This window comes from Macaca mulatta, chromosome 11, assembly GCF_049350105.2.
Source record: "Macaca mulatta isolate MMU2019108-1 chromosome 11, T2T-MMU8v2.0, whole genome shotgun sequence".
Lineage (NCBI taxonomy): Eukaryota > Metazoa > Chordata > Mammalia > Primates > Cercopithecidae > Macaca > Macaca mulatta.
In genome coordinates, this window is record NC_133416.1 from 8915252 (window position 1) to 8938114 (window position 22863).

At 44.9% G+C, this 22863-nt stretch overlaps 1 protein-coding gene, 1 long non-coding RNA gene and 1 pseudogene across 2 annotated transcripts in view; 2 read left to right on the top strand and 1 right to left on the bottom strand.

Moving 5' to 3' along the window:
* Positions 1–12334, bottom strand: part of LOC715795 (solute carrier family 2, facilitated glucose transporter member 3) — an 85021-nt gene extending 72687 nt beyond the window's left edge. Inside the window, exon 1 of the mRNA XM_077953522.1 lies at positions 12137–12334. Within this exon, the coding sequence (XP_077809648.1) occupies positions 12137–12268 (132 nt within the window). The 5' untranslated portion in view covers positions 12269–12334. The remainder of the gene's footprint in view (positions 1–12136) is intronic.
* LOC144332769 (uncharacterized) lies at positions 4862–6765 on the top strand. The gene is made up of 2 exons (XR_013400851.1): positions 4862–5142; positions 5901–6765. It is a non-coding gene; the product is annotated as an uncharacterized LOC144332769 (long non-coding RNA).
* Positions 12335–13717: 1383 nt separating the features above from the next.
* Positions 13718–21339, top strand: LOC107000728 (homeobox protein NANOG-like; annotated as a pseudogene).
* The last annotated feature ends 1524 nt before the right edge of the window (positions 21340–22863 follow it).

Sequence of the window (22863 nt, forward strand, 5' to 3'; positions counted from 1 at the left end):
ATGGCGGGAACCCGGGAGGCGGAGCTTGCAGTGAGCTGAGATCCGGCCACAGCACTCCAGCCTGGGTGACAGAGCAAGACTCCGTCTCAAAAATAAATAAATAAATAAATAAATAAATAAATAAATAAATAGGCTTACAAAAGCAAAACAAATGCAGTTAATCATATAGTGTATAACTTACGGCCTTGCTTAGCTGGTGGTCTTGTAGATATTTGGAAAGGAAAACAAGAACTGGCTAAATACAGACATTTGTAAAACATAGTCATGCTTAAGAGACCAAGGAAAGGAGTGTCAGTAAGAAGAATTTATCTTTCTCGGCCGGGCACGGTGGCTGACGCCTGTAATCCCAGAACTTTCGGAGACCAAGGCGGGTGGATCACGAGGTCAGGAGATCGAGACCATCTGGGCTAACACGGTGAAACCCCTGTCTCTACTAAAAATACAAATAAATTAGCCGAGCGAGGTGGTGGGCGCCTGTAGTCCCAGCTACTCAGGAGGCTGAAGCAGGAGAATGGCGTGAACCTGGGAGGTGGAGCTTGCAGTGAGCTGAGATTGTGCCACTGCACTCCAGCCTGGGCAACACAGCAAGACTCCGTCTCAAAAAAAAAAAAGAAAAGAATTTGTCTTTCTTTTATTTCCTCAACCTTGCCCTAGAAGGCAGGGTTATCTAGAGCCCATTCCTTTGGCCTTGGCTTTTCGGACAGTGTTATCTTATAACTGTCCTTGAAGTGAGCTGCTAACAGAGGAAAACTTGTTCTTCTTTTCTTTTTAACCCTTGCCTTGCCACATTCTAGGCCTTAGCTCTTTTCTTGGAGTGAATAAATGCAGTACTTATTATTATTATTTTAACGTCTGCCTCAGCTTGAGTCCAGGAGTTTCAGACAGCCTGGAAAACCTAGCAAGACCTCAACTCTGCAAAAAAAAAAAAAAAAAAAAAAGTTGCACTCCAGCCTGGATGACAGAGCAAGGCCCTGTCCCAAAAACAAAAAAACAGGCCGAGTGCCATGGCTCACGCCTGTAATCTCAGCACTTTGGGAGGCCAAGCAGGGTGGATCAACTGAGGTCAGGAGTTCAAGGCCAGCCTGCCCAACATAGCGAAACTACATCTCTACTGAAAATGAAAAAAAAAAAAAAGCCAGGCGTGCTGGCGGGTGCCTGTAATCCCAGCTGCTTGGGAGGCTAAGGCAGGAGAATCGCTTGAACCCGGGAGGTGGAGGTTGCAGTGAGCCAAGATCATGCCACTGTACTCCAGCCTGGGCAACAAGAGTGAAACTCTGTCTCAAAAAATAAATACACAAAAATATAAGAACAAGTTTTTAGGCCAGGCACAGTGGCTCATGCCTGTAATCCCAACACTTTGGAAGGGCAAAGCAGGAGGAACACTTGAGCCCAAGAGTTCAAGACCAGCCTGGCCAACATGGTGAAACCTCATCTCTACTAAAAATATAAACAATTAGCCAGACGTTGTGGCTCCTGCCTGTAATCCCAGCTACTAGGGAGGCAGAGACAGGAGAATCATTTGAACCTGGAAGGTGGAGGCTGCAGTGACCCAAAATGGCACCACTGCACTCCAGCCTGGGCCTCAGAGTGACATCTCCAAAAAAATAAGAAACAACAGCCTGGGCATGGTGGCTCACACCTATAATCCCAGCACTTTGGGAGGCGAGGCGGGTGGATCACTTGACGTTGGGAGTTCAAGACATTCTGACCAACATGGAGAAACCCCGTCTCTACTAAAAATACAAAATTAGCCAAGCGTGGTGGCACATGCCTGTAATCCCAGCTACTTAGGAGGCTGAGGCAGGAGAATAACTTGAACCCGGGAGGCAGAGGTTGTGGTGAGCCAAGATCGCGCCATTGCACTCCAGTCTGGGCAACAAGAGCAAAACTCCATCTCAAAAATAAATAAATAAATAAAAATTTTTAAAAAGAAACAACAACAACAACAAAAAATATCAAGGCTGAGGCAGGAGAATCACTTCTGGAGGTTACAGTGAGCCGAGATCACACCACTGCACGTCAGCTTGGGCAACAAAGCAAGACTCTGTCTCAAAAAAAAAAAAAAAAGCTGATTAATCAATATTAACCAATATTGATAACAGAATTCCATAAAAATTACTATTGAGGCCGTGCAGGGTGGCTCACGCCTGTAATCCCAACACTTTAGGAGGCCGAGGCGGAAGGATTATGAGGTCAGGAGATCAAGACCATCCTAGCCAACATGGAGAAACCCTGTCTCTACTAATAATACAAAAATTAGCTGGGTCTCAAAAAAAAAAAAAAAAAAAAAAAAAAGGCCGGACATGGTGGCTCACGCTTGTAATCCTTGCACTTTGGGAGGCCGAGGCAGGTGGATCACGAGGTCAGGAGTTCGACACCAGCCTGGCCAACACAGTGAAACCCTGTCTCTACTAAAAATACAAAAATTAGCTGGGAGTGGTGGTGGGTGCCTGTCATCCCAGCTACTCAGGAGGCTGAGGCAGGAGAATCCCTTGAATCCAGGAGTGGGAGGTTGCAGTGAGCCGAGATTGGGCCATTGTACTCCTGCCTGGGCAACAGAGCTAGATTCCGCCTCAACAACAGCAAAATGAGCTGGGCGTGATGACACATGCCTGTAATCCCAGCTACTCGGCAGGCTGAGACAGGAAAATCGCTTGAACCAGGAAGTCAGAGGTTGCAGTGAGCGTAGATCGCACCACTGCACTTCAGTCTGGCAACAGAGCAAGACTTCGTCTCAAAAACAAAAAGATTAATATTGATTAATCAATTGTGACAAATGTACGATGCCTATGTAAATATTAACAATGACAGAACAAGGTATGAGGAGTATGAGAATTCTGTGTACCATCTTCTTAATTCATCTATCAATCTAAAATAAAGAGCTTATTTTAAAAATTATCAGCCTGGGCTGGGTGAGGTGGCTCACACCTGTAATCCCAGCACTTTGGGAGGCCGAGGCAGGTGGATCACTTGAGATCAGGGGTTCAAGACCAGCCTGGCCAACATGGCGAAACCCCATCTCTACTAAAAATACTAAAATTAGCTTGGCATAGTGGCGCACACCTGTAATCCCAGCTATTCGGGAAGCTGAGGATGGAGAATAACTTGAACCCAGGAGGCAGAGGCTGCAGTGAGCCGAGATCCAGCCATTGCACTCCAGCCTGGGTGATGAGTGAGGCTATCTCAAAAAAACAATATTTACTTCAGACTTGTTCACCATATGGGGGTTGTTTCTCAATTCAAATTAAAAAAACAAAAAACAAAACTAGTACCCTTAACAAATGCTTTCTTAGCTAGGAGCAGTGGCTCATGCCTGTAATCCCAGCACTGTGGGAGGCTAAGGCGGGTGGATCACCTGAGGTCAACAGTTTGAGCCCAGCCTAGCCAACATGGTGAAACCCTGTCTCCACTAAAAATACAAAAATTAGCCGGCCATGGTGGCGTAAACCTGTAATCCCAGCTACTTGGGACGCTGAGGCAGAATTGCTTAAACCCGGGAGGCAGAGGTTGCAGTGAGCCAAGACTGTGCCACTGCACTCTAGCCCTGTCAACAGAGTGAGAGTTCGTCTAAAACAAAACAAAACAGCCGGGCGCGGTGGCTCACGCCTGTAATCCCAGTACTTTGGGAGGCCGAGGCGGGCGGATCACAAGGTCAGGAGATCGAGACCACGGTGAAACCCCGTCTCTACTAAAAATACAAAAAATTAGCCGGGCGCGGTTGTGGGCGCCTGTAGTCCCAGCTACTCGGGAGGCTGAGGCAGGAGAATGGCGTGAACCCGGGAGGCGGAGCTTGCAGTGAGCCGAGATCGCGCCACTGCACTCCAGCCTGGGCGACAGAGCGAGACTCCGTCTCAAAAAAAAAAAAAAAAAAAAAAACCAAACCAAACCAAACCAAAACAAACAAACAAACAAACAAACAAACAAAAAACAGGGCTGGGAGCAGTAGCGCCTGTAATTCCAGCACTTTGGGAGGCTGAGGAGGGCAGATCACAAGGTCAGGAATTCCAGACCATCCTGGCCAACATGGCAAAACCCCTGTCTCTACTAAAAATACAAAAATTAGCTGGGCATGGTGGCCAGCGCCTGTAATCCCAGCTACTGGATAGACTGAGTGGGGAGAATCGCTGGAACCCAAGAGTCGCAGGTTGCAGTGAGCCAAGATCATGCCATTGCACTCCGGCCTGGGTGACAAGAGCACGTCTCAGTCTCAAAAAACAGACAAACAAAAAAACCCAAAACCAACCAAACCAAAAAACCCACAAATGCTTTCTTTTTCTTTTTTTTTTTTGAGATGTAGTCTTGCTCTGTGTCCCAGGCTGGAGTGCAGTGGGGTGATCTCAGCTCACTGTAAGCTCCGCCTCCCGGGTTCACGCCACTTTCCTGCCTCAGCCTCCGGAGTAGCTGGGACTATAGGCGCCCACCACCACGCCCGACTAATTTTTTGTATTTTTAGTAGAGACGGGGTTTTACCATGTTAGCCAGGATGGTCTTGATTTGCTGACCTCGTGATCCGCCTGTCTCGGCCTCCCAAAGTGCTGGGATTACAGGCGTGAGCCACCACACTCGGCCCACAAACGCTTTCTTAAATCTGAATTTCCTTTTCAACATCACACTGTGTGCCACAAGTTTGAGCTCTTTCTTTCACATAATTAAACTCATTTACTCCTGGAGGCTGGGACCTCTTACTCCCTCTTCCTCCAATCCCTTTACAGTAAATGAAATACTCTGATGTCCTGTCATATTTTAAGTATAATATTTATTTATTTTTGTAAAAAGCTTTTAATACTAGTCAAGTGCAGTAGTTGAAGGGGAGGGGGGAAGAATAGAACAAGCAGTTTGATCTGTAACTGACCCTGAACAATTTTTTTTTTTTTTTGATACGGAGTCTCGCTGTGTCGCCCAGGCTGGAGTGCAGTGGCCAGATCTCAGCTCACTGCAAGCTCTGCCTCCCGGGTTCACGCCATTCTCCTGCCTCAGCCTCCCGAGTAGCTGGGACTACAGGCGCCCGCCACCTCGCCCGGCTAGTTTTTTGTATTTTTTAGTAGAGACAGGGTTTCACCGTGTTAGCCAGGATGGTCTCGATCTCCTGACCTCATGATCCGCCCGTCTCGGTCTCCCAAAGTGCTGGGATTACGGGCTTGAGCCACCGCGCCCGGCCGGGATAACTCACTATTTAGATAATTCACTCTTTGGATGCTGTATGATTAGGGTCAACAGCTTTATTTTATCCCACATCAGCTAACTGAGGCGACACCTAAGGTCAAGATAAGAGAATTGTCATAGGTGCTGGACTTTTCTCTCCCCAGGAACATCATCACCACTTCACTTTCTTCAGCTCCACCCACACGTTCTTCTTCCTCCTTCTCTAACACCTACTGAGAAATTGAGGAGGCGACTGTCTTCGGGGTCAGTAACATCTGTTCCAGAGCAACGTTCTATTTTTGTTTGCTAAACTTTGGAACTCATTCTTAGATATTCCTCCTTCCCATGCGGGCTAGACTTACCAGGGGTTCAACAGAAATCCCTTTTTATATTGGGTCAAAGATCCCCTGAGGGTAGAGTGGGAAAGAGGAAGTCAGAAATACCTTGGCAACACTAGTATTCAAGGTCAGGACATTTTTTTTTCCTCATATTTTTCAGGAAGCAAAAACAGGACAATTTTTGACAATGCGGTTTGATGGTTTAGTCTTCCGAACTCTCCAGTAGATCTTAGAATTTGGTATAAATAATAATTCAGTCCTTGAGTATTAAAAAGCCTTTAGTTAGAGTACAATCTGACAAATCCAAAGCTGAACCATGAGTCAGAAATTTTTTTTCTAGCACCATAGGAAAGAAAAAATAATAATTAAAAAAAACCAGGTGCGGTGGCTCAAGCCTGTACACCATTTCGGGAAGCTGAGGCGGGCGGATCACGAGGTCAGGCATTGGAAACCAGCCTGGCCAACATGGCAAAACCCCATCTCTACTAAAAATACAAAAATTAGCCGGGTGTGGTGGCAGGCATCAGTAGTCCCAGCTACTTGGGACGCTGAGGTGGGAGAATCACTTGAATCCAGGAGAGGGAAGTTGCTGTGAGCCGAGATGGTGCCATGGCACTCCAGCCTGGACAACAGGAGCAAAACTTCATCTCAAAAAAAAAAAGTTATTGTAACTCTGCAATTTTCTGAATGTCAATGTTTTAGCTATTGGAAATGATTCATTAATTTGATAAATTGGTAAGTTTTTTTTTTTTTTTTTTTTTTTTTTTTTTAATGCTGCCAAGCACTGTAGTTTGAGCAGTGCTTCTCTAATTTAGTATATGCAAAAACCAGAGATTCTTTCAAGCTCTACATCATGGGGCAGGAAAAAAGAAAAGTAAACATACAAACAAATAAAAATCAGAGATTCGTAAAGAACAGATTTCTGGGCCCACCTACAGAGATCTCATTCCATAGGTCTCAGTGATGCCTAGCCCAATAAGAGATGCTCATTGTGGAAAAAGGAGTTGGTGGTGTCTCACATATTTTTCTGTTAGTTGAATCTTTTATTCAGCTTCAAAATTTCTTCTCATGGTAAGGTCATTGATGAAACAGCCAGGAGCAAGTTAATTAAAACTAGATGATGGATACATATGTTAACATATGTTAAGATTTATTATATTGTTCACTATGTAAGTGTGAAATTTTTCTTTCTTTCTTTCTTTCTTGTTCACTATGTAAGTGTGAAATTTTTCTTTTCTTTCTTTCTTTTTTTTTTTTTTTTTAAGATGGAGTCTCGCTCTGTTGCCCAGGCTGGAGTGCAGTGGTGCAATCTCAGTTCACTGCAACCCCCGCCTCCCAGATTCAAGCAATTCTCTGCCTCAGCATCCCAAAGTGCTGAGATTATAGGCCTGAGCTACCTCCCCCAGCATTTTTTTTTTTTTTCCATTCTCACAGGCTGGAGTGCAGTGGCGCGATTTCGCTCACTGCAACCTCCACCTCCCAGGTTCAAGGGATTCTCCTTCCTCCTGAGTAGCTGGGATTACAGGTGTGCACCACCACGCCCAGACAGCCCCCTTTTTTTTTTTTTTGAGACAAGGTCAGGCTGTCACTGAGGCTGGAGTGCAGCGAAGCAACCACAGCTCACTGAAGCCTTGACCTTCTGGGCTCAAAGGATCCTTCCACCTCAGCCTCTCAAGTAGGTGGGACCACAGGCATGTGCCGCCTAGCCCAGCTAATTGATTTTTTGTTTTGTTTTGTTTTTGTTTTCGAGGCAGTGTTTTTCTTTGTTGCCCAGGCTGGCCTCAAATACCTGGGCTCAAAGCAGTCCTCTTGCTTTAGTATCCCAAAGTGCTGGGACTACTGGCGTGAAGCACCACAGCTAGCTACAATTTTTCATAATAAAATGGTTCTTTTAGGGAAAAAAGTATGCTTGTGTTTTTATAGGTATAATAGGCAAAATAAGTGAAGAATATGCCGTATAATTCCATTTGTTATTTCTTTTTTTTTTTTTTTTTTTTTTTGAGACGGAGTCTCGCTCTGCCGCCCAGGCTGGAGTGCAGTGGCCGGATCTCAGCTCACTGCAAGCTCCGCCTCCCGGGTTCACGCCATTCTCCTGCCTCAGCCTCCCGAGTAGTTGGGACTACAGGCGCCCGCCACCGCGCCCGGCTAGTTTTTTGTATTTTTTAGTAGAGACGGGGTTTCACCGTGTTAGCCAGGATGGTCTCGATCTCCTGACCTCGTGATCCGCCCGTCTCGGCCTCCCAAAGTGCTGGGATTACAGGCTTGAGCCACCGCGCCCGGCCTCCATTTGTTATTTCTAAACTAAGTAGTTTCAGTAGCTGTGGGGTTCATATTTCCATCATTGGTAATTGGAGAGTAACTCTACCTCCCAGAGGAAGGATGACTGTTTATCAGCAATTAAAGACTCATTGTTCAAGGCTCATTGAATTGTCAGTGTAGGGGACCTGAGGCAAAGAGCATTGTTGTTTTTAAGAGTTATTTTGCATATCACATTGATGTACAGTTCAATATTTAAATGTAAGAAAATGACTCCTACCCTCTATTTGTTTACAAACCTTAGTTCTCATTTATGCCCCTTCCTTCATCAACAAACAATGATTTTCTACTTTTTGCCTGGTTCTCTAGAAGAGTAGTTCTTAGCATTCAGAGTATTCAATAGCATTCAGAAAAATCACCTGGTTTCAATGGTAGGCTGTCATGAAAATAAAAAAAAAAATCACAGGGAGAACTTTAAAACACAGATTCCTGGTCCCTACCACCAAAGATTCCTGTTCTGTGGTGAAGCCCATCAATCAGCATCTCTAACAAGCTCCCAGGTGGTGCTGAGGATGCTGGTGAATGAACCATACATACTCTTCTAGGGTTGCAGACAAGGCAATAAATAAAACAGGCAAAAAATGAAAATAATTGCCCTCACAGAGCTTATATTCCAGTGATAGTAGGGAGATAAATCAGATAGGTAGGTAGATAGATGGGTAGATACATAGATGGATACATAGACAGAATGTGTATTACTTACCTGTGTTGCCTGGCCAAAGGATAGGTTCATATTTGGCATGTATGTCAACCCAAGCTGCACTTGACCTTTTCTAATCATCTCCAAGGCTACCTATTGCGCTATCCAAATCCTATCACTTGAGTTATTCAAAAAGTCTCCCAACTGTCATCTCTGTTGGCACCCATGCCCTCCTATAATCTAGTCCCAATGTATCGGTCAGAATGATTTTTCGTTGTTGTTTTTTAAAGATGGTCATATCAAGATACTCCTTAGATCAAAATCTTCCTTTGGCTTTTTCTCATTCAGAGTCACAAGTCAAACTGCTGAATCACAGAATCCTTCCTCTAGTCCTGTACTTTACACTCTGTCTTTGTCTCCTTGGGTTCTCCCATAGCACCATTAAGTTGGCCCCTTAGTGATGTGGGAAGAAGGCAGGAAATCTCCAGAATCAGGGCTTTTGCCACCAATGTTTTGTCTCTGGTTCTTCCTCCAGAAATCTACCTAGCTTTAATATGACCTCCTTAATGAAGTGTCCCCCTCCCTATCCTACACTTGATTCTTCATTATAGCACTTAGGAAAGGTCAGCTGCAGCTTGGGTTGGCACACATGCCAAATATGAACCTACTCTTTTGGCAAGAGAAACAGGTCATCTCCAGCCCAGCAGTCCTGTGATACAAGCAGTAATGAAAGAAATAAAGAAATGCATGTTTTTAAAAAGCATAATCATTTTTTGACACTCTGCTGGTTCACCAAGCCCTTTTGTTCATGTGATGATCAAAAACTCACTCAACAGTGGAAAACAGAAGCATATGAAAGAAATCAAATTACAAGAAAGATGCCATTGAATTCTAGATATATTTTGAAGGCATAGTTGACAAAGATGGCTTTAAGATTTTGGACTGGCCGGGCACAGTGGCTCATGCCTGTAATCCTAACACTTTGGGAGACTGAGGCTGGTGGATCACAAGGTCAAGAGATCGAGACCATCCTGGCCAACATGGTGAAACCCTGTCTCTACTAAAAGTACAAAAATTAGCTGGGTGTGGTGACGCACGCCTGTAGTCCCAGCTGCTCTGGAGGCTGAGGCAGGAGAATCGCTTGAACCTGGAAGGTGGAGGTTGCAGCGAGCCCAGATAGTAGGAGAAATACCAGGAGAGGCCAGACGTGGTGGCTCACACTTATAATCACAGCACTTTGGGAGGCCGAGGTGGGTGGATCACGAGGTCAGGAGTTTGAGACCAGCCTGGCCAAGATAGTGAAACCCCATGTCTACTAAAAATACAAAAAAATTAGCCGGGCACGGTTGCGGGCACCTGTAATACCAGCTACTCAGGAGGCTGAGGCAGGAGAATCGCTTGAACCCGGGAGGTGGAGGTTGCAGTGAACTGAGATCGTGCCACTGTACTCTAGCCTGGGCAACAGAGCAAGACTCCGTCTCCAAAAAAAAAAAAAGAAAAGAAAAGAAATACCAGGAGAATATAGACTAATTAGAAAATACTTAATTTAAAGTGTACAGTCTTTTTCTACCTGTGGTCACCTATTACTTCTCAGGTCTCTGGACTCTAATTTCCAATGACCAATTTGACATCTCCATCTCCATATAAACCAACATGATCAAATATATACATACACAGGTATCAGGCCCTGGGCTAGATATAATTAAGATGGCTACAATATGGACAAGACAGTGCCTCATGCATATTAATATTACAGGAAAAGGATCCCGATCCAGACCCCAAGACAGGGTTCTTGGATCTAGCGCAAGAAAGAATTCAGGGCAAGTCTGCAAGGCAAAGTAAAAGCAACTTAAGAAAATAAAGCAAAATTAAGAAAGTAAAGGAATAAAAGAAAGGTTACTCCATAGACAGAGCAGCTCAGAGCGTTGCTGGTTGTCTTTTTTTTTTTTCTTTTTAAGACTGAGTTTCGCTTTTGTTGCCTAGGCTGGGGTGCAATGGTGTGGGCTCACTCCAACCTCTGCCTCCCCAGTTGAATTGACACTCCTGCCTCAGCCTCCCGAGTAGCTGGGATTATAGGTGTGCACCACCACACCCGGCTAATTTAGTATTTTTAGTAGAGATGGGTTTCTCCATGTTGGTCAGGCTGGTCTCGAACTCCTGACCTCAGGTGATATACCTTGGCCTCACAAAGTGCTGGGATTATAGGTGTGAGCTACCGTGCCTGACCTGGTTCCCCCACTTTTTTTTTTTTTTTTTGAGACGGAGTTTCGCTCTTGTTGCTCAGGCTGGAGTACAGGAGCGTGATTTCTGCTCACTGCAACCTCTGCCTCCCAGGTTCAAGCGATTCTCCTGCTTCAGCCTCCTGATGGGATTACAGGTGTGTGCCACCACGCCCAGCTAATTTTTGTATTTTTAGTAGAGACAGGGTTCCATCATATTGGTCAGTCTGGTCTCGAACTCCTGACCTCAGATGATCCACCTGCCTTGACCTCCCAAAGTGCTGGGATTACAGGCATGAGCCTGGTCGCCTGGTTCCCCTTTTTTATGGCTATTACTTGATGATACGCTAAACAAGGGGTGGATTATTCATGCCTCCTCTTTACAGACCATATAGGATAACTTCCTTAGGTTGACTTGGCATTCCTAAACTGTTGTGGCGCTGATGGAAGTGTAGTAATGAGGATGAACAGAGGTCACTCTCTCTGCCATTTTGATTTTGGTAAGTTTTGGCTGGCTCCTTTACTGCAACCTGTTTTATCAGAAGGTCTTTATGACCTGTATTTTGTGCTGACCTCCTGTCTCATCCTGTGATTTAGAATGCCTTCACCATCTGGGAATGCAGCCCAGTAGGTCTCAGCTTCATTTTCCCCAGCTCCTATTTAAGATGGAGTCGTTCTGGTTCACAAGACTCTGATAGTAATCTGCTCACTAAGTGTTAGTTGCCGTGTTCTCTCCCACAACTCCCTCCTGTTGCCCCCCTGCCTTTGAGTCCTGCTAAACAACAGTATTGGAACCCATCATTTTCTCTGGTGCCTTTACCCAAACTGTTAATTTTCTGGAATTCTCTTCTCTCCACGTTTTTCCTTCTCAGATCACTGAAGATTGTCCAGTCTTCCCTGCCCATCCCTCCCCCACCCCAACCTCTATTATTTGTACTCTCTTAGCATCCAGTGCACTTTTTTCAGTACTTATCACACAAGATTATAATTGCCTTTTTGGTCTGTTTTGATCTACTCTACTAAATTGCTAGCTCATTTTAACACATCCTTACGCCAGCCTGTTCCAACAAATCTGAAGTCAGACAGCTTCCTAAACCTCAACTGTATTCAAATGGCTTTCCTTGGCAAAGAACTAGTAAGTTGGCCTTCCAGCCACCAGCCCCCTTCCCTTTGATCTTTCACTCCCTAGACTCTTACCCTAGACACAATGGGACAGGGAGCAGGGGATGGGGGAATTCAGCTCAGACTTTAATGCAAAGTCCCCCTTCAGCAAAGAACAAAGCTTCTGGTACCTGCCCTTTGGAGAGCTGCGGGCAAGCTCAGCCTTGGTGAGTCTTGATGGTCTTGACAGCCCCCACTTACCAAACTGTGCTAATTAAGAAAGACAGGAGGGCATGTTTTTCCCTTTTAAAATAAATCTTCCTATTTCTAATGAGACATGGACTACCTGCCTGAAGCATGATATACCTAGTTCCACTTACCTGCTCCCCGATGACCCTGTTCTGACTGTTCTCCAGAATGGAGGTCTGAGAAGAAAAAAGATTACGCCACATTTCATCTCCTTGCTTCTCACCCAGCAATACTTTTACTCTCAACAGTCGGAGTCTTTGCATGACAAAAGTCAGCTTGTGTGGGAGCAAAGCCAACTGCTCCGGGTACAGACCTTAGGGGCAGAGTGCAGAGGAGAATGAGTCAGAGTTGTGTCTTCAAAAATTACATAATTGAGACTTGCTAACAGTTTACATTTCTGGGTGGGAGATTGGAAAAGAGAAAGAAATCTTAGGTTTCTTTTTCTTTTCTCGCTCTCTTTTTTTTTTTTTTTTTTTTTTTTGAGACAGGGTCTCACTCTGTCACCCGGACTGGAGTGCAGTGGCACGATCTTGGCTGACTGCAACCTCCGCCTCCTGGGTTCAAGCAATTCTCCTGCCTCAGCCTCCTGAGTAGCTGGGATTACAGGCACCCACCACTACAGTCCAGTTAATTTTTTTGTGTGTTTTATTAGAAATGAGGTTGCACCATGTTGGCCAGGCTGATCTTGAACTCCTGACCTCAGGTGATTCACCTACCTCGGCCTCCCAAAGTGCTGGTATTACAGGCGTGAACCTCCGTACCTGGCCAGGTTTCTTGAATGTTGGGTTTGGGAATAGAAAGGACAATGGAAAACTTTAGACTTTTTTTTTGAGACAGAGTCTCACTCTGTCACCCAGGCTGGAGTGCAGTGTCACGATCTCAGCTCACTACAACCTTCACTTCCCGGCTTCAAGTGATTCTCCTGCCTCAGCCCCCTGAGTAGCTGGGACTACAGATGCATGCCACCATGCTCAACTAATTTTTTGTATTTTTAGTACAGACGGGGTTTCACCATGTTAGCCAGAATGGTCTCGATCTCCTGACCTAATGATCTGCTCACCTCAGCCTTCCAAAGTGCTGGGATTACAGGCCTGAGCCACTGCACCCGGCCACTTTAGACTATTTATGACCGTAAATGTTAGTGCTGGAATCCAACTCTAAAAACTTTATTCCTTTGGAAAACACACCTCCCTCCCACCTCAAAAAAAACCCCCAAACACACAAGATGGGCATGAGGTAATATTGAAAGACATGACAATATCATCATTCCTGATTTAAAAGTTGGAAACGTGGTGAACCTAGAAGTATTTATTGCTGGATTTGTCTTCAGGTTCTGTTGTCCAGTTTTCTAGTGCCCGACCTCGTCTGGGTTACTCCACAGCTACTTTTGCATTACAATGGCCTTGGTGAGACTGGCAGACGGGATTAACTGAGAATTCACAAGGGTGGGGGTGTGCTTGCCAGGAGGGGTGGGTCGAAGGGTGATAGAGCTTTCTTTATAAATCTAGAGACTCCAGGCTTTTAACATTTTGCTGGACTGAGCTGGTTGCCTCCTGTTGCTGTGAAGGCGACTCACTTCATCCCAAATTCTTGATACTTTCGCTCCTGGAGGTCATATTTCTCTAAGATCTTCCAGAAAAAAGTCTTAAAGCCATCTTAGCCTTTTTTCCAGTCCACTTCTTAAATTTTTCCTACTCTTCTCCAATAATGACATGAGTGTGAATCCAGCTTGTCCATAAAACCTGCCTTGCTCCGAAGCATCCGACTGTAAAGACTGGTCACCTCCACCTGCGGTTTGTGGGTCTGAAGAAAACCATCCATCCTTGCAAATGTCTTCTGCTGAGATGCCTCACACAGAGACTGGTAAGAAAGACATTTATCCTTGAAAGGCCAAGTTCCTTAAGAGAAAAGGGAAGTAGAGAGGGTTAAGGGATCATTTCCCTCTTGAGCATTAATACCCTATTACTATAAGCAAGTGGTTAATATCAACTAATCCTCTGGAGAAAAAACCCATTTCAATTGTAACTTGGTGGCACCTGCCCTTTTAACTGTGTCCCAGGTCTCAGGATTATGCACTGAGTTGAAGGACACAGAATTTGGCAGTTGAACAGTGCAGTAAATTTGAGAACCTACGGGCTTAGGCATGGTGGAAACAAAGTTAAATGAAGGTGATGCGTACACCTTCACATAGCACTGGACACACAGCTATAGAAGATGTTACTGCTAATTAACCAGAAGACCTAACATCATAGCTCAGGGACGAGCATGATGTTTTTGTTTTGCCAAAAATGGCATGGCAGATCATGATGAGATTTCTGTGATTAATATATAATTTGTGTAATTCTTTCTACGTCACTAACGGCTGGCTCTTCTCCATTCTCTGGGTTTGTGGATGTTACTGGGCAGCTCTGAGTTTGGGAGCACCTCCCATGTGTACTTCTCCTAAGTCCTGGGAAGTGTTGACCCAACTTTACCGTAAAGATAATTCCAGAAAGTTTAGTCTACTGACAGTCAAATAGAACGTAGCTAGAAGTCCAGTTTGCCTTCAAAACCTGTGCTAGTACTCGGGCTTCTGACTGGTAGCTGCAAAGGGTGGGGGATACTCGGGATACTCATTAAGCCACTACCACTTTTTTGAAAATCAATTTTTCAGTAGTTTTCAAAAACTTAAGAATGAACCAACTTTACCAAGAATGCCATTGGTAACACTGACACTGTAAAATAGCTTAAAAAGTGCATTTACATTATGACTAATGTTGCAAAGAGTAGGTTGTGGAAAAGGAGTAAGTAAACACGATTGCTATATTTGAGCCTTAGATTTGAATGTCACCCTGCTTTTCTCTTTTTGAGAATCAGGGACTCGCTCTGCCACCCAGGCTGGAGTGCAATGGTGTGATCATGGATCACTGCAGCCTCAACCCTGGGGTCAGTGATCCTCTTGCCTCAGCCTACCAAGTACTAGGAAGAGAGGCGTGCTTCACTGTGCCCAGCTAATTTAAAAATTCTTTTTGTAGAGATGGGGTCTCACTTGGTAGCCCAAGCTGGCCTCGAACTCCTGACCTCAAGTGCTTCTCCAGCTGGGATTACAGATATTGAGCCACTGCACCAGGCTATTCACTCAGTTTTTCTAAACTTCGTGTTAATGTTCTTGCCTTTATAATTTCAAATGTTAAAAATACAGTGCTGGGTTTGGGAATGAGCATGTTTTCTTTAGCACACTTCAAGTGTCAGTTTGGATAGCTAGCTAATATTTAAGATTTCCCCCAATTCTAATCAATAGTTGACAACTTCCTTTGCTTTTCAGGTCTACTTGCAAGAAGCAGGAGACTGAATTTTTGCTGCTTTAGAGCTTTTTCATTTGTTCTGTGACTGCAGGGTAGAATTGAGAGTTGAACACTGGGGTCACCACAGACCAAATACATATTTAAGTGACAACTGAAACTATGTAGTATAGAAAATTAATTTCTAGTTACAAAATCAGTATATGCCAGGCCCTATGCTAGACCATTTTAATTGGTTACCTCATTTTAATAAACGAAGGAATAATTTTGGAGATGAGGTCAGAGGGCTGGTAAAGGAAAATCCTGGATTGAAACAGAAGCCTATCAAAATTCACATATCCTGCTGGTTCTAGCATTGAGAGCTGGGCAGTGAGTTGCTGGCTTTATTTTTTATTTTTTGAGACAACAGTCTCATTCTATTGCCCAGGCTGGAGTGCAGTGATGCAACATTGGCTCACTGCAACCCCCGTCTCTACGGTTCAAGTGATTCTCCTGCCTCAGCCTTCCTAGTAGCTGGGATTACAGGCTAGTGCCACCACTCCTGGCTAATTTTTGTAATTTATAGTAGAGCTGGGATTTCACCATGTTGGCCATGCTGGTCTTGAACTCCTGACCTCAAGTGATCTGCCCGCCTCCACCTTCCAAAGTGCTGGGATTACAGGTGTGAGCCACCACGCCCAGCCAAGATACTGGTAATATAGGATCCCCAGATCCATGTCATTTAAAAAATCACTTAGGTGGCAATGAAGATCATAAACAGAAAGTGATTTAAGGTGAGATGCAATAGGCGGGAATTGGTGGATCTCCATTCTGACCGATTAACAGCCAGTGTGTGGGCTTTTGAGCATCAATTTAAAGCAAAAAGTGGTATCCCTGCTTAGCAATGATATTGGCCATGCCGTTACAGATCTCTCCCAACTCGGTCCACTACGTGCAAAATACCGATAACACTTCTTGGCTCAATACGGTAGAAAGCTTGCCGAAGTGTCCAGGGTTGGTTAAGAAGGTGCTTATCGGCCGGGCATGGTGGCTCACACTTGCAATCCTAGCACTTTGGGAGGCTGAGGTGAGCAGATTACCTGAGTTCAGGAGTTCAAGACCAGCCTGGGCAACACGGCAAAACCCCCATCTCAACTAAAATACAAAAAATTAGCCAGGCGTGGTGGCGTGCACCTATAGTCCCAGCTACTCGGGGGGCTGAGGCAAGAAAATTGCTTGAATCCTGGAGGCAGAGGTTCAGCGAGCTGAGATTGCACCAATGTACTCCAGTCTGAGCGACAGAGTGAGATTCTGTCTCAAAAAAAGAAAAAAAAAATGCTTATCATGGGCCGGGTGCGGTGGCTCACGCCTCTAATCCCAGCACTTTGGGAGGCCTAGGTGGGCAGATCACGAGGTCAGGAGTTCAAGACCAGCCAGGCCAACATAGTGAAACCGTGTCTCTACTAAAAATACAAGCAAATTAGCCAGATACGGTGATGCGAGCTTGTAGTCCCAGCTACTCGGGAGGCTGAGGCAGGAGAATCGCTTGAACCTGGGAAGTGGAGGTTACAGCCAGCTGAGATTGCGCCACTACACTCCAGCTTGGGCAACAGAGTGAGACTTTGTCTCAAAAAAAAAAAAAAAAGGTGCTATGGCCGGGTGCAGTGTCTTACGCCTGTAATCCCTGCACTTTGGGATGCCAAGGCGACTAGATCACTTGAGGTCAGGAGTTCAGGACTAGCCTGCCCAACATGGTGAAACCCTGTCTCTACTATGAGAATCTCTCTCTCTTTTTTTTTTTTGTTTTTTTTGAGACAGTTTTGCTGTTGTTGCCCAGGCTGGAGTGCAATGGCACGATCTCGGCTCACCGCAGCCTCCACCTCCCAGGTTCAAGCGATTCTCCTGCCTCAGCCTCCAGAGTAGCTGGGATTACAGGCATGTGTCACCACACCCGGCTAATTTTGTATTTTTAGTAGAGACGGGGTTTCTCCATGTTGCTTAGGCTGCTCTTGAACTCCTGACCTCAGGTGATCCACCTGCCTTGGCCTCCCAAAGTGCTGGAATTACAGGTGTGAGCCACCGCACCTGGCGAGAATCTCTTGAACCTGGGAAGGGGAGGTTGCAGTGAGCCGAGATCACCGCACTGCACTCCAGCCTGGGTGTCAGAGCCAGACTTTGTCTCTAAATAAATAAATAAATAAGAAGGTGCTTATTACCTAGATCTCGGGTTGTGGGAATTATCAAAGTACTTTGAAAACAATTTTTTTACCAGGATATTTTAATATTTGAAGAAAGTTTTAGAGAAGAGCATCCTTTTATTTGTTCCCAACAGTCTCTCCTCTTCCTTCCTCCACGGATCTGCTTATTCAGGACAGCCCCGATTCTTCCACCAGTCCCGAAGGCAAACAATCCGCTTCTGCAGAGAATAGTGCCACAAAAAAGGAAGACAAGGTCCTGGTCAAGAAACAGAAGGCCAGAACTGTGTTCTCTTCCCCCCAGCTGTGTGTATTCAATGATAGATTTCAGAGACAGAAATACCTCAGCCTCCAGCAGATGCAAGAACTTTCCAACATCCTGAACCTCAGCTACAAACAGGTAGGCTTGTTTTGTCATTGCAATAAGGTGAACAAAAATCAGACTAATTTGCATGGCTAAGATCTCTGTGGATGCACATAGATATGTGTGGTATGTGTTAGCACACCCTCTCTTGCAATAATTTAAGTATGAAGATGATGTATGTTACAGCTTAACCCTTCGCCTTTCACCTTAATAGAGTTTTTATTTTATTTTATTTTATTTTATTTTATTTTATTTTATTTTATTTTATTTTATTTTGAGATGGAGTCTGGCTCTGTCATCCGGGCTGGATTGCTGTGGCACTATCTGGGCTCACTGCCTCAGCCTCCCAAGTAGCTGGGATTACATGGTCCTGCCACCACGCCCAGTTGATTTTTGTATTTTAGTAGAGACAGGGTTTCACCATGTTGGCCAGATTGGTCTCAAACTCCTAACCTGAGGTGATCTGCCTCCCTTGCCCTCCCAAAGTGCTGGGATTACAGATTACAGGCATGAGCCACCATGCCTGACTTCAACAGTTTTTTTAAAAAATGAGCAACGCCTCCCAATCCCAAACAATAGGAATATATCTTCATCACACCAATTTGTACTTTTATTTCTTATCCTTGAGGTTAGATTCTAAGCCCTAAAGATATCCAAACTAGTATTAGATCCAGTTATCTATAGCCAGAGACAGCTTCTATCAAGTTGTCCTTAGCAGCCAAGGTTTTCAAAATGTCTTTTCTCAGGGAAGATCCAATAGGAAAAAAGAAAGAAACCTCTCTGATTAGGCTCCAACCATTACCCCACCCTTCATCAAACTCACTGGATAGGCATAATGGAAGCCAGAACATGTGGTTTCCAAACGAGAAACATCCTATCAGGGAGGGGAGGAGGGGAGAGGAAGGATTCAGCCAGTGCCCAGACTGAAATTGAGTAATATCATTTTCACTCATCTTCACACATCTTCAGGTTGCATGTTCGTGGAGTAGTTTAGGAATAAATCCACGGTTTGTGGAGTACTACAATACCTAGTCGTCAGCTGTATTACATTAAGGCCTTCCCCAGCAGCTTCCAGGGCAGCCTCCAAGTCACTGGCAGGAGAATTTGGCTGGAACTGCAAGCAGGACTGCAGAGATTCCTCTCCACAGTTAGAGAAGGGACTGTTCCAGGCCTGATTGTTCCAGGACTGGGTGCACCAGGTCTGAGCGTTCCAGGAGTGGTTGCTCCAGGACTGGATGTTCTGGGTCTGGTTGCTCCAGGATGAATTGTTCCAGGTCTGGTTGCTCTACATCGGAAGGTTCTTCACCTCTTTCTTTCATTATATATCTATTATGTGAATGTGATATAACTTAACCAGTTTCTTTTCTTGCACAGACCAATATTGTGAAAATCTTTCCAACATTCCCTTTATCAAAAAGAATTATGGACTGGGCACGGTGGTTCACACCTGTAATCCCAGCACTTTGGGAGGCCAAGGCAGGCAGATCACCTGAGGTCAGGAGTTCAAAACCAGCCTGGCCAACATGATGAAACCCCCGTCTCTACTAAAAATACAAAAAATTGCTCGGCGTGGTGGTGGCTGCCTGTAATCCCAACTACTCAGGAGGCTGAGGCAGGAGAATTGTTTGAACCCAGGAGGCGGAGGTTGCAGTGAGCCGAGATCTTGCCACTGCACTCTAGCCTGGGCAAAAGGGCAAGACTCCGTCTCAAAAAAAAAAAAAAGACGTAACTCCACTTTTCAGGTTAGGACAATTCCTAACTTACACTGGTTCTCATTAAAATAAAAACTGTCTCTTCTTTTTCCTTTTTTTCTTTCTGCCAGCAGCCTCCAGTTTCTTTTGTTTTTAACCTTTATTTTTTATCGAAAATGGTCATTTCTCTTTTTTCTTCTTTTTTTTAAGACACTCTTTCTCTGTTGCCCAGGCTGGAATGCAGCTGTGCAATCTCGGCTCACTGCACCCTCCACCTCCAAGGTGCAAGTGATCCTTCCATCTCTGTGCCTGAGTAACTGGGACCACAGGCACACACCATTATGCCTGGCTAATTTTTTTTTTTTGAGAGGGAGTCTGGCTTTGTCGCCCAGACTGGAGTGCAGTGGCGTGATCTCGGCTCACTGCAAGCTCCGCCTCCCGGGTTCAGGCCATTATCTTGCCTCAGCCTCCTGAGTAGCTGGGACTACAGGCGCCCGCCACCACGCCTGGCTAATTTTTTTTTTTTTGTATAATTAGTAGAGACAGAGTTTCACCGAGTTAGCCAGGATGGTCTCGATCTCCTGACCTCGTGATCCGCCCGCGTCGGCCTCCCAAAGTGCTGGGATTACAGGCGTGAGCCACCAAGTATGCCGGACTAATTTTTTAAATTTTTGTAGAGACCGGGTTTCACCATTTTGGTGAGGCTGGCCCGAACTCCTAGGCTTAAGCAATTCGCCCAGCTTGGCTTCTCGAAGTGTTGGGATTACAGGTGTGAGACATGGCGCCTCGCCAGGAATAAAAGTTAGTGATATTCTTTGATTCAAGGAACATCTGTATTACTAATATTTTGTAATTTCTGTCACTTTTTCCTGCAGGTGAAGACCTGGTTCCAGAACCAGAGAATGAAATCTAAGAGGTGGCAGAGAAACAACTGGCCAAAGAATAGCAATGGTGTGACTCAGGTAACAGGAAACTTTATTCTGTTCTTTCCCTTCAGTGATCTTTCAATCTTGTCCATCCCTGAAACACACAACTCCAGTCACAGACAGTTGTGGTTGTCTTTGTACCCTTTCCATTAATCCCTCCCTCTCTTTCAGAAGGCCTCAGCACCTACCTACCCCAGCCTCTACTCTTCCTGCCACCAGGGATGCCTGGTAAACCCGACTGGGAACCTTCCAATGTGGAGCAACCAGACCTGGAACAATTCATCCTGGAGCAACCAGACCCAGAACATCCAGTCCTGGAGCAACCACTCCTGGAACGCTCAGACCTGGTGCACCCAGTCCTGGAACAATCAGGCCTGGAACAGTCCCTTCTCTAACTGTGGAGAGGAATCTCTGCAGTCCTGCTTGCAGTTCCAGCCAAATTCTCCTGCCAGTGACTTGGAGGCTGCCCTGGAAGCTGCTGGGGAAGGCCTTAATGTAATACAGCAGACGACTAGGTATTGTAGTACTCCACAAACCGTGGATTTATTCCTAAACTACTCCACGAACATGCAACCTGAAGATGTGTGAAGATGAGTGAAAATGATATTACTCAGTTTCAGTCTGGGCACTGGCTGAACCTTCCTTTTCCCTCCTCCCCTCCCTGATAGGATTTTTCTTGTTTGGAAACCACGTGTTCTGGCTTCCATTATGCCTATCCAGTCAGTTTGATTGAGGGTGGAGTATGGTTGGAGCCTAATCAGAGAGGTTTCTTTCTTTTTTTTTTTCCTATTGGATCTTCCTGGAGAAAAGGCATTTTAATAACCTTGGCTGCTAAAGACTACTTGATACTAGCTGTCTCTGGCTATAGATAACTAGATCTAATACTAGTTTGGGTACCTTTAGGGTTTAGAATCTAACCTCAAGAATAAGGAAAAAAATAAGAATAAGAAATAGAAGTACAAATTGGTGTGATGAAAATATATTCCTATTGTTTGGAATTGGGAGGCTTTGCTTATTTTTTAAAAAACTCTACTGAGGCCGGGCGCGGTGGCTCATTCCTGTAATCCCAGCTATTTGGGAGGCCAAGGGAGGCAGATCACCTCCGGTTAGGAGTTCGAGACCAGTCTGGCCAACATGGTGAAACCTTGTCTCTACTAAAATACGAAGACTAGCTGGGCGTGGTGGCAGGCACCTGTAATCCCAGCTACTCAGGAGGCTGAGCCCAGATGGTGCCACAGCAATCCAGCCTGGATAACAGAGCCAGACTCCATGTCAAAATAAAATAAAATAAAATAAAATAAAATAAAATAAAATAAAATAAAATAAAAACCTTATTGAGGCGAAGGGTGAAGGGTTAAGCTGTAACATACTTCATTGATTTCCTCAGCCCTTTTTGGCTCTGTTTTACTATAGCCCCTATTTTGTTGATTATGCTAATATTTGTGGAAGAGGTCTTGTGTTTGCTGCATTATGACATCAGTACTACTTTGGCTGGTTTAAGCACTAATGAATAAAACAACCATTTTTCCTTTAGTTGACTTTGGCCTGAATTCTCCTAGTGTTTCAATCAGTAAAAATACAGCTTAAACAAAAATCTTTGTTAAGTTTTTGGTTGGGGTGAGGGAGTAAATTAGCTGAGAAGACGGCTATCTTAGAAGTAAATAGAAAAAGCTGAACGTGGAGGCCCATGGTAGTCCCAGCTACTTGGGAGGCAGGAATATCGCTTGAGTCCTGGAGGGCTCACTCCAGCCTGGGCAGCAGTGAGTCCCCTGCCTCAAAAAATGGATAGAATTGAGTAAGTGGCTGGGCAAGGTGGCTCATGCCTATAATCCCAGCACTTTGGGAGGCTGAGCTGGGTGGATCACACGAGGTCAGGAGTTCGAGACCAGCCTGGCCAACATGGCAAAACACCGTCTCTACTAAAAATACAACAATTTGTTGCAGGAGGTTGCAGTGAGCTGAGATCACAACAGATTGAGATTCCTGACTTTGAGTGATCTGCCTGCCATGGCCTCCCAAAGTGCTGGGATTACAGGTGTGAGCCACTGCACTCCACCTTTTTTGTTTTTGAAGATGGTGTGTCACTAACATTTTAATAAAATTATTGATTCTTACAAAGGACAGATAATGAAGCTCTAATAAATTTGAGGAAATATTAAATGGTAATTCAGAGCCTAGAAATTTTGGAAAAAAATTTGAAAAAAAAATAGAAATATCTTCTCTTTGCTTCAGATTGTTCAGCTACAAAACATGGGAGTAGTTTATATTTCTATTATCCTGATGAGAAATCTGATGTGGCAGATACCACCCTCCATCTGCTGAAAGGATAATCTTTTTTTTTTTTTTTTGAGACGGAGTTTCACTCTGTTGCCAGGCTGGAGTGCAGTGGTGCAATCTCGGCTCACTGCAAGCTCCGCCTCCC